Source organism: Colossoma macropomum, unplaced genomic scaffold (genome assembly GCF_904425465.1).
Source record: "Colossoma macropomum unplaced genomic scaffold, Colossoma_macropomum, whole genome shotgun sequence".
NCBI lineage: Eukaryota > Metazoa > Chordata > Actinopteri > Characiformes > Serrasalmidae > Colossoma > Colossoma macropomum.
In genome coordinates, this window is record NW_023494806.1 from 24012340 (window position 1) to 24028127 (window position 15788).

The 15788-nt window shown below is 41.9% G+C and overlaps 2 protein-coding genes across 5 annotated transcripts; both read left to right on the forward strand.

The window, feature by feature from the left end:
• The first annotated feature begins 1051 nt into the window (after window positions 1-1051).
• On the forward strand, window positions 1052-5155 carry LOC118826975. 3 transcript variants are annotated; one of them, XM_036598115.1, is made up of 6 exons: window positions 1052-1398; window positions 2698-2758; window positions 2841-3131; window positions 3556-3840; window positions 4238-4321; window positions 4483-5155. In XM_036598115.1, exons 2-6 carry the CDS (start codon window positions 2698-2700, stop codon window positions 4794-4796), a joined length of 1035 nt encoding a protein of 344 aa, XP_036454008.1. In that variant the 5' UTR covers window positions 1052-1398; the 3' UTR covers window positions 4797-5155. The 3 variants fall into 3 exon arrangements, with proteins under 3 accessions (XP_036454008.1, XP_036454007.1, XP_036454009.1); XM_036598114.1 differs by lacking the exon at window positions 1052-1398 and having other exon boundaries at window positions 2502-2758; XM_036598116.1 differs by lacking the exons at window positions 1052-1398; window positions 4238-4321 and having other exon boundaries at window positions 2502-2758.
• Window positions 5156-9474: 4319 nt separating this feature from the next.
• On the forward strand, window positions 9475-14900 carry LOC118827001 (myb-binding protein 1A-like protein). Of its 2 annotated transcripts, XR_005008834.1 has the most exons (6): window positions 10548-10842; window positions 10949-11009; window positions 12227-12384; window positions 13495-13593; window positions 13756-13880; window positions 14544-14656. XR_005008834.1 is itself a non-coding variant. In XM_036598169.1 (4 exons), exons 1-4 carry the CDS (start codon window positions 9500-9502, stop codon window positions 14629-14631), a joined length of 408 nt encoding a protein of 135 aa, XP_036454062.1. In that variant the 5' UTR covers window positions 9475-9499; the 3' UTR covers window positions 14632-14900. The 2 variants fall into 2 exon arrangements, 1 of the variants encoding a protein (XP_036454062.1); XM_036598169.1 differs by lacking the exons at window positions 10548-10842; window positions 10949-11009; window positions 12227-12384 and adding an exon at window positions 9475-9595 and having other exon boundaries at window positions 14544-14900.
• Window positions 14901-15788: the final 888 nt, after the last annotated feature.

The following is a 15788-nucleotide window of genomic DNA, read 5'->3' on the forward strand; positions in this document are numbered from 1 at the left end:
TAATGTTTTCAAAACAGGACTGAGGATGTTACTAATTAAATGTTTTTGTATTTTAATAACAAATTATTTAGTCACCACGTACGATTAAAGTAATTGTGTTGTTAGCTGTTTGAAGCTGACGAACAAACTTTCTGCAGCTTTACTCTCCGCCTCTGTTTAGGAACTTCAGCAGCGCTCCAGGTGTATACATCCGCCGAGATTCGGAGCCGCGGCACCAGATGTATACATCCGCCGAGATTCGGAGCCGCGGCACCGCAGCTTTACTCTCCGCCTCTGTTTAGGGACTTCAGCAGCGCTCCAGGTGTATACATCCGCCGAGACTCGGAGCCGCGGCACCGCAGCTTTATTCTCCGCCTCTGTTTAGGGACTTCTTCGGCGCTCCAGGTGTATACATCCGCCGAGATTCGGAGCCGCGGCACCAGATGTATACATCCGCCGAGATTCGGAGCCGCGGCACCAGATGTATACATCCGCCGAGATTCGGAGCCGCGGCACCACAGCTTTACTCTCCGCCTCTGTTTAGGGACTTCAGCAGCGCTCCAGGTGTATACATCCGCCGAGACTCGGAGCCGCGGCACCGCAGCTTTATTCTCCGCCTCTGTTTAGGGACTTCTTCGGCGCTCCAGGTGTATACATCCGCCGAGATTCGGAGCCGCGGCACCAGATGTATACATCCGCCGAGATTCGGAGCCGCGGCACCAGATGTATACATCCGCTGAGATTCGGAGCCGCGGCACCACAGCTTTACTCTCCGCCTCTGTTTAGGGACTTCAGCAGCGCTCCAGGTGTATACATCCGCCGAGACTCGGAGCCGCGGCACCGCAGCTTTATTCTCCGCCTCTGTTTAGGAACTTCAGCAGCGCTCCAGGTGTATACATCCGCCGAGATTCGGAGCCGCGGCACCAGATGTATACATCCGCCGAGATTCGGAGCCGCGGCACCGCAGCTTTACTCTCGCCCTGTTTAGGGACTTCAGCAGCGCTCCAGGTGTATACATCCGCCGAGACTCGGAGCCGCGGCACCGGATGTATACATCCGCCGAGATTCGGAGCCGCGGCACCGCAGCTTTACTCTCCGCCTCTGTTTAGGGACTTCAGCAGCGCTCCAGGTGTATACATCCGCCGAGATTCGGAGCCGCGGCACCGCAGCTTTACTCTCCGCCTCTGTTTAGGGACTTCTTCGGCGCTCCAGGTGTAGGGACTTCAGCGGCGCTTTACTATGTAGGTAGTATAGAGCCATTTGAGGCTCAGCCACGAGTCAGTTTTCTTACGTCACGCACTCCAACTAGCCTTTAAAAGCTGTCGCCGGGTGTGAGAGTGCGGAGCAGCGCCTCTGCAGTTGGTTGGACTTCTTCTATTTGCCTCTAGGTGCTCGCACGTTACTTGAGCTGGACGAACCGTGAGTACATAAGAAAGATTCATGCTAAAATAGCCACATTTATTGAGAGAAAACCACTAAAAAAACACAGCCTAGCTTATAAACCCTGTGTCACAGCGTAAGGTACGTTCTTCCAGCGGAGGAAAGAGCTGTGTGTTAGTTAACGTAACTAGGTAGATAGATTATATGGCGACATGTTGATTTAACGCGAATATTAGAGATTGTCTTGTGTGTCAGATTCGGGCAATTTTCAGGTACGTTAGACCAGGTAAGCTTGGCTTGTTGGCGTCAGGTGGAAAGACAAGATAGTCCTTTATTAGTCCCGCAGCGGGCAAATTCACAGCGCTACAGCAGCAAAGGGAGGGCTAAGTTAGAAAAGGCACTCAGGAAAAAAGAAGCAACAAGAAGAGAATTAACAAACAACGGGTTAACCTTACTAATTACTGTATAGACAATGTATACAAGATACAAATATGAACCGTGTCTTTCATAAAATTAACAATATAAACAAATAAAAGAGCCTAAAATCTTCACACTATAAGAACATTTAGACGTATTGCACATTTGGTGCTGAAGGTATTTCACACAGGAAAAGGATTCACAGTTAGGTGTAGGTTAGGTGTAGGTGTAGGTGTGTGAGGTCTAACGGGGGGTGTGGGGAGGGGTGTAGGGGTAGGTTCTACAGTCTAACAGCAGCAGGAAGGACCTGCGGTGGCCTGTCACTGAAAAGAGGTTGGTGGCAGACACCAACAGACTGTAACCCAAGACCGCTGTGCATTGAAGTGCGTCAACCCACCTTATCAGAAAACAGCAGTAGCAGTAAAAGAATAAGTAGGATATTTTGATAGCCTAAATCACTTTATCAGGGGGGAGGTAGTTATATTAGGCTTGGTTTGTACGACAGACTTAAGGCTGAATTAATATTAAAAACACAAGTTATTGTGCTGTAGTAATGATCTGCGCCTGCTTGGTAGGACAAGTTGTTAGAACAGGTCTTTGCTTGTCTTAGCTAGGACAGGTGTTTCACTATCCCTCACACTATAGGGATTATTTTTAGACACAGAAGCTGATTTATTATACACTTTATTATAGAGGAGTCTCAGTGTTTAATTGTCTCTTTAGTGGGTGTCATGTAGAAATGTTCTTTAACAGTCCTCAGAAAAGAACATCCAGACTGTGCTTCAGTACACAGAGCAGAGTAAGTGGGATTAATTCCTGTCCACCTCTGGACCTGACCTGTCACAGGGGGACTAGATAACCTACCTGGCTGGTGTGAGTTTCTCCTCATCTGTCCTGTTTCTCATGTTGTTGTCTTTACAGATGTCGGTCACTAAGTGTCTGTGGACGGCCTCTCTGGGGCTGTTTCTAGGACTCCTCTATGGTACGTATGACTGATCCTCGTATCAGCAGTGGCTCTCTGAGTGAAAACTGTGTGGTAATGACCACATGTCCTTCTGCTGCAGGGCCCGTGTTCAGTTCTGCCTCATTCCCAATCACGCGGGCGAAGCCCAATGACCCCGCTGACCTCTACTGCAACATCTCATGCCCAGGTGTGACCCAGTGGCGGAGGAATGATGAGGAGGTGGCTGAGTGTGGTCCTGGTGCTAAAACGGGTTTCAAGTTCACCTGCACAGTAAATAAAGGACAAAGCATACTGACCATTCCTCAGGTCAACCACTCTACCCGAGGCTTCTACTTGACCTACTGCGATGGGGAAGAGATGTTTGATAGTCAACAGCTCCTCCATCTTCTTCGTGAGTACAAATGAAGTTAACAGGTCAATCATTCCAGGCTCCGCCCACAGATATGTTCTTTCATAGCTACTGTTGAGTTTAGCAATACCTACATTTAGAGTCAGTTATTCATTCAACCTAATGAGAAACTGTAGAACAGACTCAGTTTATATCACAATACCTACATTTAGAGTCAGTTATTTATTCAATCTAATGAGAAACTGTAGAACAGACTCAGTTTATATCACAATACCTACATTTAGAGTCAGTTATTTATTCAATCTAATGAGAAACTGTAGAACAGACTCAGTTTATATCACAATACCTACATTTAGAGTCAGTTATTTATTCAATCTAATGAGAAACTGTAGAACAGACTCAGTTTATATCACAATACCTACATTTAGATGCAAATCTTATTATGATTATTATTATTGTTTTAAAGCTCTCGAGTCTGATCTTGAGCTGGATGCTGGAGAACGCCTTGAACTGGATCTGCAGATTTCCCAGCCAGTGATCATAATGGTCACAAGGCCTGATACCCCCTCCACAGTCCAGCTGTGCAGTGTGGATGGACGTCAGTATCAGTGTCTTCCTGAGTATCAGCCCAGAGTCCTCATCATTAGAAACACCTTCATTCTGATGGAAATGATGCCTTCAGACAGCGGGAACTACACCGTACAGGAGAAGGACAACACACGGGTCAGCATTTCACATGTGACCGTCAAAGGTGTGTATAATTTCACTTTGTGTCCTGTATAATAACAGCCCTGTACAGAATCACTGCAACTCCTGGATTCTCATGACTCAGCCAATCAGATTTTAGAACCAGAAGTGTTTGTTTTATAAAGCAAAGTCACGTCAAATCCAAACACCTCAAATCTGGGCTCAATCATAACAATATCACTCTTTTAGGTCTGTTTAATCTGGAATAATCTGTTTTTCTCTGATCTTACTATAAAATGCACAAACATGCTGTTCAGTTTCCGTATGTAAGCTGAATGTGGAAAGCGGTGAACGTGCCTCATTTTCAGTTTCTGCAGCTCTAATCTAAACTCAGTACTCCTCAGTAACTGAGCTGTGAGATCCTGTGAGTGATATTTTTGTGATGTGTCTCTCGTTTTAAGGAGAGAAGAGCTCCAGTATCCAAATTCCTACCCCAGATACAGAGAACCGCGACTACAAACACATCTTCATCAGCTCAGTGAACGGTACTCACTAATCCTGACTGTCATACCTGAACTGGCTTTACAGTTAGAGTACAGTTATAAAGGGTATAAAGGGTCTCTGTCCTGCATTTCTCATCAGTCTGACCTGAAGACTTTCCTAAAGAGTGCCACTCAGACTTCATCTGTTCTGTCTGTGTCTTTAGCTGTGCAGGACAGCTGGGTATGGAAGAGTGCCTGGAAGAGTGCCTACGAGAAGGGAAACAGTGACGGATATCAGAAGGGAAACAGTGACGGATATCAGATGGGAGTGGGGATCGGAGCACTGGCTGTAGGAAGTGCAGCTCTGGTCATCTTGATTGTAGTGTTCGTTCTTGGTGTGTTTGCTGCGCCGCGGGTGCGTCCTCCGATGGACAGCTGTGTCCAGATGCTCAGAAGTAAAGATTCCTCATACAGGAATCAATCTGAGGATGAAGAAAGGGGGCCTTCCCTGGCATCAAACGGTGACATCCAGAGTTAAGAAGAAGAAGCAGCCACTGCCTTGGACAAGTTTTCTGTTTTATATTTATATATATGTTTTTGGTGCTCTGAAAAGCAAAAAAAACGACAAGATTGCAGCTGACCCCTCTCATCCTGGACATTGGCTCCTCCAGACACGCCCCTCTGGTAGAAGATTCAGGACTATCAAAGCCAACACAGCCGGACATGCTAACAGCTTTTCCCCCCTAAACTCTCATTAACCACAGTGGACACTCACAGTTTAACCTTAACCTTGAAAACCCCTCGTACTGTGGCACATTAATCCTTTCTCCTCTAATTATTCAACTTTTCTATGCCATAATGCATCTTTCCACAGAAGTAATGCCCATAATGTTAAGTATAAAGACTAGTCTTTAAGTATATTTCCTTTTAGAAATGCTGGTCTGTTGAGTGTCTTACATGCTGTACGTGTGCACTGAACAACACAAATTTCTCATGTGTGCAGCAGACTTGTTTCTTCTGTTGCTTTTCTCCTTCAGTCTTGGCGTCTTGCAGGGCTTGATAGGTTATTCACTGGAAGAGTTTTGGTACCTGGGTCTGTGTCTAGCAGTGCTGATTACTGTCAGTGTAGCATCTTTGTATGGTTCTTTTGTCTGATAAGCTGGAGACTTTCTGAACTTTGTCATGCTGTATTGTGCTTATGAAGGAATTTAGTCATTTCACTGATTGAAAAAATGTGTATTTTTGAAAAGGTATTTTGAGAGTAAAAGGATGTTTATAATGTATATTTCAAGTTTTTTCACTTACAGCCTGTAGAACATTTGAGACAATGTTATACAGATTTCACATGAAATGTCTTTTAAGAAAGGGGAAAATGAAGGATAATTTGAATTTATTACATGTAGGACTACACAGGAAGTATGAATAAAGGACATTTTAACAAAGTAGGGTTAAACAGGGAAACAGAGCATGGCCTCCTACAGTTTAGCACACTTTTCTATTGCATTACTGTGTGGATGTTTTTAGTTGCTGCATGTTGTTTTCGTTTTTACCAACGGTCAGAGCCGAGAAACTTTTAGGAATCAAAAATGTTACTGAAAACAGGGTCAGAAGCACAAAACCACCATCATGGATGGAAGTTCTCTTTACCAGGCATGTCTCTTTGAATGTTCTACAAGGAAACCACTTTCAGGAATGTTTTGGAGAACTAAATCATTTTGGCTGTTACTGTGTATCTGAATATTCAGCTCCTTAAAATCAGTTTCAGTGATTTATTATCATATCGGTCAGGTCCTAATTTGCACTGTGCCACTGCTTTGTGCCTTTACCGTCCAGCATTCCAGCTGCTTCGGTGTACCAAAGTCTAGAAATGCACTGCTGTTGTGTAAGTGACTGTTTCTGAAATCTTTTTATTGTTGTTGTTGTTTGTATATGACTGTATGGAAGATGCTGGATATTTATTCAATGTTTGCCTTGTGAGCCAAAGCTCTGACAGCTGCACTGCTGCAGTGTTAGTTGATTTTGTGCCAGTTCAGATTGTTACAGTAAGTGATGTGTTTGTATGTGTAAATGACCGAAAATCAGATCAGCTTTATTCCACTTTTACAGGGCATTTATTACAGCTTTTGTTAAAAATGAGCAGGATGATCAAGTTTTGACTGAGTGATGAATTTTTGCACTGGCTCCTGAAGATTCTTCAGTCTGTTTTAGTCAGGTTGTGGTGGTGGTTGTTGTGGTTTTAGGTGTGCTGATGACGGCACGACTGATCACAGGGTTACTAATTCCGCTATATTCCACCTCTGCCAAACTCAGGAGTCCATGCTGTGATGTATTGGAGATCTCAGGACAATTACAAATGAGTTTATTCGATTTTTAATCATTTATTAATGAGATTTTAACCACCAAGTCTGTAAAGCTGCACCATCAGAGAGCACAGCAATAACAGTACATTACAAAATGAAGGTACAGTGCTGAATGTAAATCTTTTGGTAATTGATAAAGTCTTGACTTTTAAATCTTCTGTCTTTTTTTTTATTGTCTCAATTGTCTTCATTTCTGAGTGCAGTTTTCTAATTTCCTGTTTTTGTACTGAAGGTTTGCTTTATTACTTGTTTACATCAGGTACCTTCTTCTTCATAGTGCAGTGAACGTTTCATTCCTGTTCAGACAGAACTATGATACTGTATTCATTTGTTTTCACAGCAAGTACTGCACAAGTATGAAGGGGAACTCCACCAATTTTTCTACATTTCTGAATTGTTCACAGTGGTGGTGATAGGAACCAGATGTCCACCTCTAAAAGCTCCCTCACAGAAAGTTATTACATAAAGTATGTATGTGGTGAAAAATTATGTTTATTTATGAGAGACCAAGCCAATAAAACCTGCTGATGAAAGTTAAATCATTTTAAGGGGATTTTTTTTCAATCTTATAATCACAAAGTAAAATGAAACTGAGGCCACCAAGTTTGGGAAAAATATAACGAGATATGAAATTCCAAATAGAGGAAGGTTTACTTAAGAACTGTTTAATCCAATTGACTTTAAAAGTCTTGTTAAGGGTAGTAAAATCAAGAAAATGTAGTCCTCCAGACATCATGACTTTATTCATGATAACAGATTTGAATTGTCTTTAATTGCAAGAAGTTCACATTTATTGAGATTTAAAAAAAGGCCTTGGAAAATTCCTGTATGATCTTTATTGCTACGGATACGTGAGTATCCTTTAGGAAAAGTGTGGTGTCATCTGCTAATTGGCTGTTTATTTCTCTATTACCCATTGAAATCCCTTTTAAGGTACTTTTTTCAACATGAGCATTAAGAAGCTGCGCGCATAGAAGAAAAAGATAGGGAGCAATGGGGCACCCTTGTCTAATGCCACGTTTTAAAAAAAACCTAGATGAAGTTCTGTAATTCAATTTAATTGAACAGTTTCCATTTTTATACATGGTTTTAATAGCTCTACAGAAAAATTCACCAAATCCAAATTTCTGGAGGGAAATCCAGGAAAAGAATGAGGCTATCATTGGGGTACAGATATGAGTAATCAATTAAAGCCAAAATCATATCATCAGTCTTATATTGTTTGAAATGTGTCTGTTTCTTAAAAAAAAACCTGACTGGGCCTCATCAATGACACGATCTAATGCAGCTTTAATTACCAAAAAGCCAAAGCAAAACAATTTGGTAAGCAATTCTTACCAAAAATACCAAAGCAAAACCTTTGTAGTCATTATTTAAAAGGCAAATTGGTCGCCAATTTTCAATTAATAAGTGGTCTTTATGAGATTGAGGAATTAAGGTTATAAGACCTGGGGTCAAAGTAGGAGGTCTCATTTTCAATACTTTCTAAGAAGAATTTTAAGAGGAAGGGTGCCAATTGTTCAGTAAATGCCTTGTAAAACTCTGAGGTGAGACCATCTGCACCTGGAGATTTATCAAGTCTCCTCCTCTGTTTAGAAAGTACAGCGACGCGCGAATGAAAGCCGCTCGCGTTCACGTTCATTATTTGTAAACTGATTGGTTCAGTTCAACGTTCACCAAAATCTGAGGTTGGTGTAGTGTAGTGGGTAACACCTCTGCCTTCTACACTGTAGGCCTTGGGCAAGACTCCTAACACTACCTTCGCCTACCTGTGTAAAATGATCAAATTGTAAGTCGCTCTGGGTAAGAGCGTCTGCCAAACACCTTAAATGTAAATGAGCGTGTTCACTGAACGCGTTCATGCACAACACCGTAACTGAGCATGTGCAGTATGAGTGACATCACTGTAACATGTTGCTGATTGGAGACTTGCTGAAACCGTCCTCAGTCTCCCTACTGCACCTCCAGCACAGAAGAGCCCATCTTAACTTCAGCATTCATTTATTAATATTATATATCGCCGTGTGTGGCTTTAGTGGAATGAACCATTTTGAAGATCAACTTTACTAAACATAGTTTGGTTTCAGCTTCAACATGTTCTCTGACTTGTTTTCCAGCTTAAAGGTAGGAGATGGAAATGTGATTATAGTGGCTTTGACTGACGTGAAGATCAGCTTCTAACCCTGACCGGCTGCTGCCTGTACTGGTCAGATGTGGGGTTATAGTGAGTGCAGTAATGGAGAAACGAGGCCTGGAGGAACTGACCGACTGTGGACCTTCACTAAAAACAGAGGGTCTCATTTCTGGACGCTGTGTCCGGTGTGCAGGTCAGGCACTGCTGCTGATGGTTAGCCATGTGACTGATTTTAAAATAACAGAGAAAAAAATCTTACTTCAGTGCTTCTGGTACAACGACTAGTTAAAACACTGGCTGACTTCCTGTTTATATTAGTTTTTCAGAACCGCTGAGGAGAAATAAGAGTTTATTCAGTAAATCAGTCGCTTCTGTCTGTGAATTACAATTTGGGGGCGTGACTAATTTTGAAAAGATCGTTTTAAATCATTTCTTACCGTCTTGTTTAATAAATCTGACTAAAGAAACTGAGGGACTGTTTTAAACGTGATGTGTTGTGGATAAAGCAGGTGATTTGACACCGTTACTGCAGTAAGGGGTGATCAGTGACTGAGGTAACCTTGGTGTTGAAGTTTCAGCGCTGTTTCCTTATTAATCCAGCCTACCTGAACTGAGGTGTGACCCCGCCTGCTGTGATCAGCGGTAGGCACTGACTGAACTGGGCGGAGCTGATTCAGGTTGCTTGCAGGTGGACCACGGGCGCCATTTCCCAGTGATGGGCCGCTGTAGCCGCCCGGTCACCTTTTTATGTTGAGACCTTTTGCTGCGTTTTACAGGCACAGCCATTCTCACAGTTTCAGGTTTGTGTCGTTTCCTCACATGGAGAGTTTGGAGGTGCTTCAGGTGAGTCCGGGTGACTTTGTTACCTTCTTAACGGGAGTTTTTTGGTGTTCTGGGAATTTTACAGGTGATGTAGCAAATAACATAGCAGCGGCTTGATTTCTCAACCCGGGGTACTTCCTCAGACCCCACAAGAATATCTGGCTACAGAGCCGCAGAGCAACACTTTCACTCCAGCGGAAATCCATGAAAAACCCATAGAAAACATTCAGTGTTTCTTTTGGGTTCTGATGGTTTAGTAATGTGTTTTGTCTTTACTTGCTGGGTTAATATCACAGTGATTCACATATCACATGGTTTAACAGGTGACCTAGGACTGATTCCAGATGCATTTGATGGTTTCCTAATGGGATCTAAAGGTGTCCTATGGGAATCTAGTGGTCTCTAATGGTTACCATTAAGCCAAATTCCCATTAGAAAGCAAAATCATCAGGTTTTAATCCTAATGGTTCTGATGTATTTTTTTCAACAGGGATCACATAACAGACACTGCAACTGGCATTGCAGATATGAAAGGAATATGTATTTGTACACAGTGCTCTCCACAAATATTGGCACCCCTGGTAAACATAAGCAAAGCATGCTGCAGAAACATTTGATCTTCTCTTTAAAATATTATAAAAATCGAACCTTTTATTTGAAGTACAGTGATTGAAATAAAAGCTGAAATCTTATTATGAAATAAACATCTATGTGTGCCACAGTTATTGGCACCTCTTCATTTAATACTTTGTGGAGTCTCCCTTCACAGAGATATCAGCTCTGAGTCTCTCCTATAACGTTTAATGAGACCGAGAACACATGATAAAAATGAGGCCATTCCTCCACACAGAACCTCTCCAGAACCTTTAGGTTCAGAGATCCACACAATTCTAAAACCAAATCCATTACAGAGCACAGTAACAAACTTTTATGAAGAATGGTTAAAAATTTATAAGTATAAGTAATAATACAAAAACGGTAAAGGTGTGTTGAATTTTTGTGTGTGAATAATAAAATTCAGGACTAACAGGACCTCAAATTTGGTTCTATTTGTAATAATAATTTGTAATAATACTGACTGAAAGGTAAACTTAAGAACAGAGATGGGATACATACATACATACATACATAAATCATCTAAACCGCTTATCCTTCTGGGTCGCGGTGGGGTGCTGGAGCTTATCCCAGCGGAAGGCAGGATACACCCTGGACAGGTCGCCAGTCCATCGCAGGGCATGGGATACATGTGTCGCTGACCTATATTTGTGGTAAACTCACAATCATAGTCAAGTAAATTTTGGGTTAATTGTTGCTGTACCAGTGTAAAAACAATGTTTCTAATTTTATTTTTCTAATTTTCATTTTATTACTTAGAATGTTGCACCACTTGGCAGCCTGAAGATACTTCTACGTCTTCATTTTAAAAGGAGAAAATGTAATAAAATTACAGAAGACACATCACACTCTACTTTTTGAAAAAGTTGTGAATAATAGTAATCTATATTATATTAAATTATAAAAAATCTATAATGAACGAATCTACTATTTGGAAGTTGTTTTTTATTGGTCATAAAGATGCTGTTGATTTTTTTTTTGTAGTTGGAAACTTTAAACACAATATTTATTTAAATTCTGCTTGCTGTAGTATGTGGAAATAATAGGATGGTCTATAATGCATTTGGCTTCATAACTGTTGACTTTACAGTGAAGAAGCTGTTGAATTTCTTGTGGTTAGAGAATTCATTCAAATCAAAGGCTCTTTGTTCAAATTCTACATGTTGTAGGAAGCTGCAGTAACATGGGAGTCCAATCCAAACACATTGGGATTTACAGTGTCAGGTTTTAGAGTAAAGAGGTTATTGAGTTTATGATGCTGAAAATATTAATAAGATTTAAATACTAGAGTTTATTCAGATTTGCTTGTTGTAATGATGGAACAGTCTTTAATGTATCTGGTTTTTGGTCCTACAGTAAAGAAGCTAGTTTTTTAAGTTTAATATATTAATTTTTAACACCAGGCTTTCTTTAAATGCTGCTTGCTGTAGTTATTAATAATATGGGTAGTTAGTAATAATAGGGTCCTCCTCACTGCATTCGGTTTAACAAATTTGGGCTCTACAGTAAAGAAGCTATTGAAAAATTTAAAATTGAAGACTTTATTCAGATTTTACTTGCTGTAGGATGTTGTAACTATAAGCTCTGTAATACATTTGGTTTCACAATTGTAGGTCCAACAGTAAAGAAGATATTGATTATTGTATGTAAAAAAAAAAAAGAAAAATGTAAGAAAGCTGTGCTCCAGGACTGGAGCTGTGCACTCCTGCTTTAACGTATTTAGTTTTACAATCTTGAGCCCCACAGTAAAGAAGCTGTTGAACTTGTTTTCTATATATAATGTTAGTTATAATTCAACAAACGTAGTTTAGGTTCTGCTTGTTGTAGTAAGCTGCCATAACAGGCCCATCTTTAATGCATTTCCTTTTACAATTTTTTACCCTACGGTAAAGAAGATATAGATTTTTTTCACATATAAAGTACCAATTACAATGCAACACGTCATTTAATTTAATCCAGGTAGTCACACTGGACAGCAGCTTCCAAAGACACTGTGCTGCTCAGCGCTGGAATAAACTGGTAGCTGCAGGTGTGCAGGTGTTGGACCTGGTGGAGGTGTTCCTGACCAAGCAGGGCAACAGTGCTCTGGTTCTGGGGATGGTGGAGCCTCTGCTCAGCGTGATCGAGAACGGAATGAGCTCTGAGAGCGGTCAGCAGGAGGTGGACTTCCTGCGCAGAGCCGCAGACATCTTCAGGTCAGTGATTGTCTGGGTTCTGAAAAAAAGGATTGCGCTATATGTATGTGATGTGTGTTATCTATGTATGTTCTGAGGACGATGCCCTACATGGTCACTTCTATCACACGTCTTGCTTTCTAATATTGGCAATGGTCCAGGAGCCAATGTGCCTGAGTGGGCCTATATAAACACAGCCATTTCCAATGTTCAGCATGTAGTTCATTCTCCAGACACAAGCCTGGATGATTATTGGTTTTATCATGAGGGGTTCAATTCCACAGCACCAAGGGCACCATCACAGCAGTGTAAGTTATCTTTGCCAGGGGCACGGACACAACCTCTTACCATGACTGACCCTGGCTTTGGGACTTGCTGGTTCCAGTCTGGATGGTCCTTTTCATCTTTGGTCTGCAGCACACTGCGTCCATTTCTTCTAAAAAAGATGTGAAATACTGATTCATCTGACTACAGAACATATTTCCATGGTGTGATGGTCCCAGATGCCTCTGAGCCCAGAGCAGTGCTGCTGGAATTTTTAAACACTGTGTCCACTCACTGTCCGCTCTATTAGACACTCCTACCTTGTCGGTCCACCTTGTAGATGTAAAGTCAGAGACGATCTGCTCATCTGCTGCTGCACAGTTTGTGTTGGTCATCTTCTAGTCCTTCACCAGTGGCCACAGGACGCTGCCCACAGGACGCTGTTGTCTGGATATTTTTGGTTGGTGGACTATTCTCAGTCCAGCAGTGACACTGAGGTGTTTAAAAACTCCAGCAGCACTGCTGTGTCTGTTCCACTCAGACCAGTGCAACACACACTAACACACCACCACCGTCAGTGTTACTGCAGTGCTGAGAATGATCCACCACCCAAATAGTACCTGCTCTGTGAGGGTCCATGGGGGTCCTGACCACTGAAGAACAGGGTTAAAGGGGGCTAACAAAGTATCAGAGAAACAGATGGACTACAGTCTGTAACTGTAGAACTACAAAGTGCACCTATATAGTAAGTGGAGCTGAAAAAATGGACAATGAGCGTAGAAACAAGGAGGTGGTCAGAATGTTATGGCTGATCAGTGTAAGTGGGAGAGGAAGAGCTGAACTGACTGTTTTCTCTTTCTCTTCCAGTGTCTGCAGCATGTGGAGTGCAAGAACAAAGCTGTGCATGAGAGAACAGTGAAAGCTCTGGAGCTCTGCCAGTACCTGGTCAAAACCGTTCACACACAGGTACAGAATCACCACTTTCCCCTCACAGCAATCCTCAAACCCTGTCCAAATGACCACCGTCCACTTTGTTTTACTCAAGCGTAACTGACTGTAGCCCCAAATGCTGAACTATGTAGATTTTTAAATCAGGTGGTAAAGCTGAAAATGTCTTGTTCTGAGCAGAAGGTGGAGGTGAATCTGGATCCTCTCCAGGATGTTCTGAGGTCCATGAACGCTGATGGGAGCCTGCAGAAGGCTGGACAGCTGGAGGACACGTACTGGAGCGTCATGAGACTCTTCGGCATTCAGTGAGTTCCATACATGAAACTGTACTCACTTAGACTTTCAGTCTGAGTCATAAAAGCATATTAGCAACACAAGTGGTGTTAACCAGATTACAGCTGTATGTCCTACACCCACATATATAAGCCCCTATACTAAGAATACACATCTACTGTAGTATTTCTTACACAGATTATACTTAATCAAAGTTTAGCTTTTTTTTTTTTTTTACATCAGTGGTTCTCAAAACAGTTCTCAGTGATTTCAGGTGGTCCACATATTTGCTCCAATCCAACACACAGCACTTGGAACAGAGCAAAAATGTGGACTGTCTGGTGGGCCCTGAGGAACGGTTTGAGAACCACTGCTTTACATCACTAACAGCTGAGTTTTACACCGAATGGCAGTGTGCTCAGTGCACCAGACCATCTGTAGTATATTAATGATAAATGTACATAATTTTGCAAATTATGTTTTTGAGTTTGTGTCTGGTAGTTCCCCTTATAGCTTTAGCGTACAGAGTACAAATGATGAGTACTGTGTGAATCGGAAGATGATAAATCTGTGGACAGAGTGATAAACCAGATCCAGAGTCTTATCATCTGACCGCCAGATTCAATCTGAACCACTCCGAATATCTGTTTATGAATGAATGGTTATGAAACCTGATCTCCTATGTCTCTTCTTAGGAAACCCAACCACGGAAACCACAGCAGGAGGTGTGAAAGGAGGGAAGAAGAACAAGAAGAGGAAAGGACAAGGAGGAGAGCAGTCTGAGGCTCAGCCTCCAAACAAAAAGGCCAAAATGGAGCCTCCACAGAGTAAGAAGCAGAAGCAGACTGGTGGAGATCAGGGCAGTGCAGAGTGATGAAACTCTGACCTCAGCAGGAGAGCAGGTCACTCAGAGACTGACCACTGACCCTCTGAACACTGACGGTGGAGTTGAGTCAGTGAATGCTGGTGTGAAAAATATTTTCCAGGAGGGATTTCAGTGATTTTTCAAAACTTCTCCATAATTCAGTGTGTGAGATGTAAACAGAGTGATTCAGGGTGGTTTGGTGTGAAATGGTTCAGATTTCTTTACAGTGGTGGTGATAGGAACCACTGGTCGCCATGACTACAACACAAATATAGACATTTTATTTACTATCCAAAACCACCAGTGACCTACACGAGTCTTCGTGTAAAACAGTCGTAAAACAGTGTCTCAGGCATCAGGCAGTGACTTCATAACCATTTCATGTAGTAACTTTCTGTGAGGGAGCTTTTAGAGGTGGACGTCTGGTTCCTATCACCACCACTGTGAACAGTTCTGACTCTGTGAGTTTCTCTAGAACAGCGCGTTTCACACCAAACCACTCTGAATGACTTTGTTTACATCTCAAGCATTCAGTTCTGCACACTTTAAAAGTTTGTTTTTATTTTAATTTATTAAACTGGCTCCTGTAGAGGCTTCTGTCAAACACTAACTTCAAAGCTTGACAGGACAGACGAGCAGTTTACGTATTTGTATATGCACACGTTATTTCCTGTATCGTGAGTTATTGTCTTTGGTCTTAAGTTGACCCTCTGGTCTGTGGTTAAAACCGCTTTGTATAGGAAGTCATAATTTCCCCAACCGCATACAGAGTTCAGTTATGAAAGTCCTGATTCAGTTTGGGCCATGAGGATTACACAAATGTTGTTACTCGAATTCTCACGAGACTGGCGAGTTTAATTGGCCACCTATAGGTATACTATATACCATATAGGTGTACTATACTATATACTATATAGGTATACTATAGTGAAGGTATGCACACCTTTTTTGTACAGTAAAATATTATATTAAAGTCCCCTTATTCTGAGGACAACCAAACTTTCAGTGGGGCCTGAACAACATGCTGTAGTTCTCATTTCTCTCTGGTTCACTCTTTATATCATCCTCCTCGTTC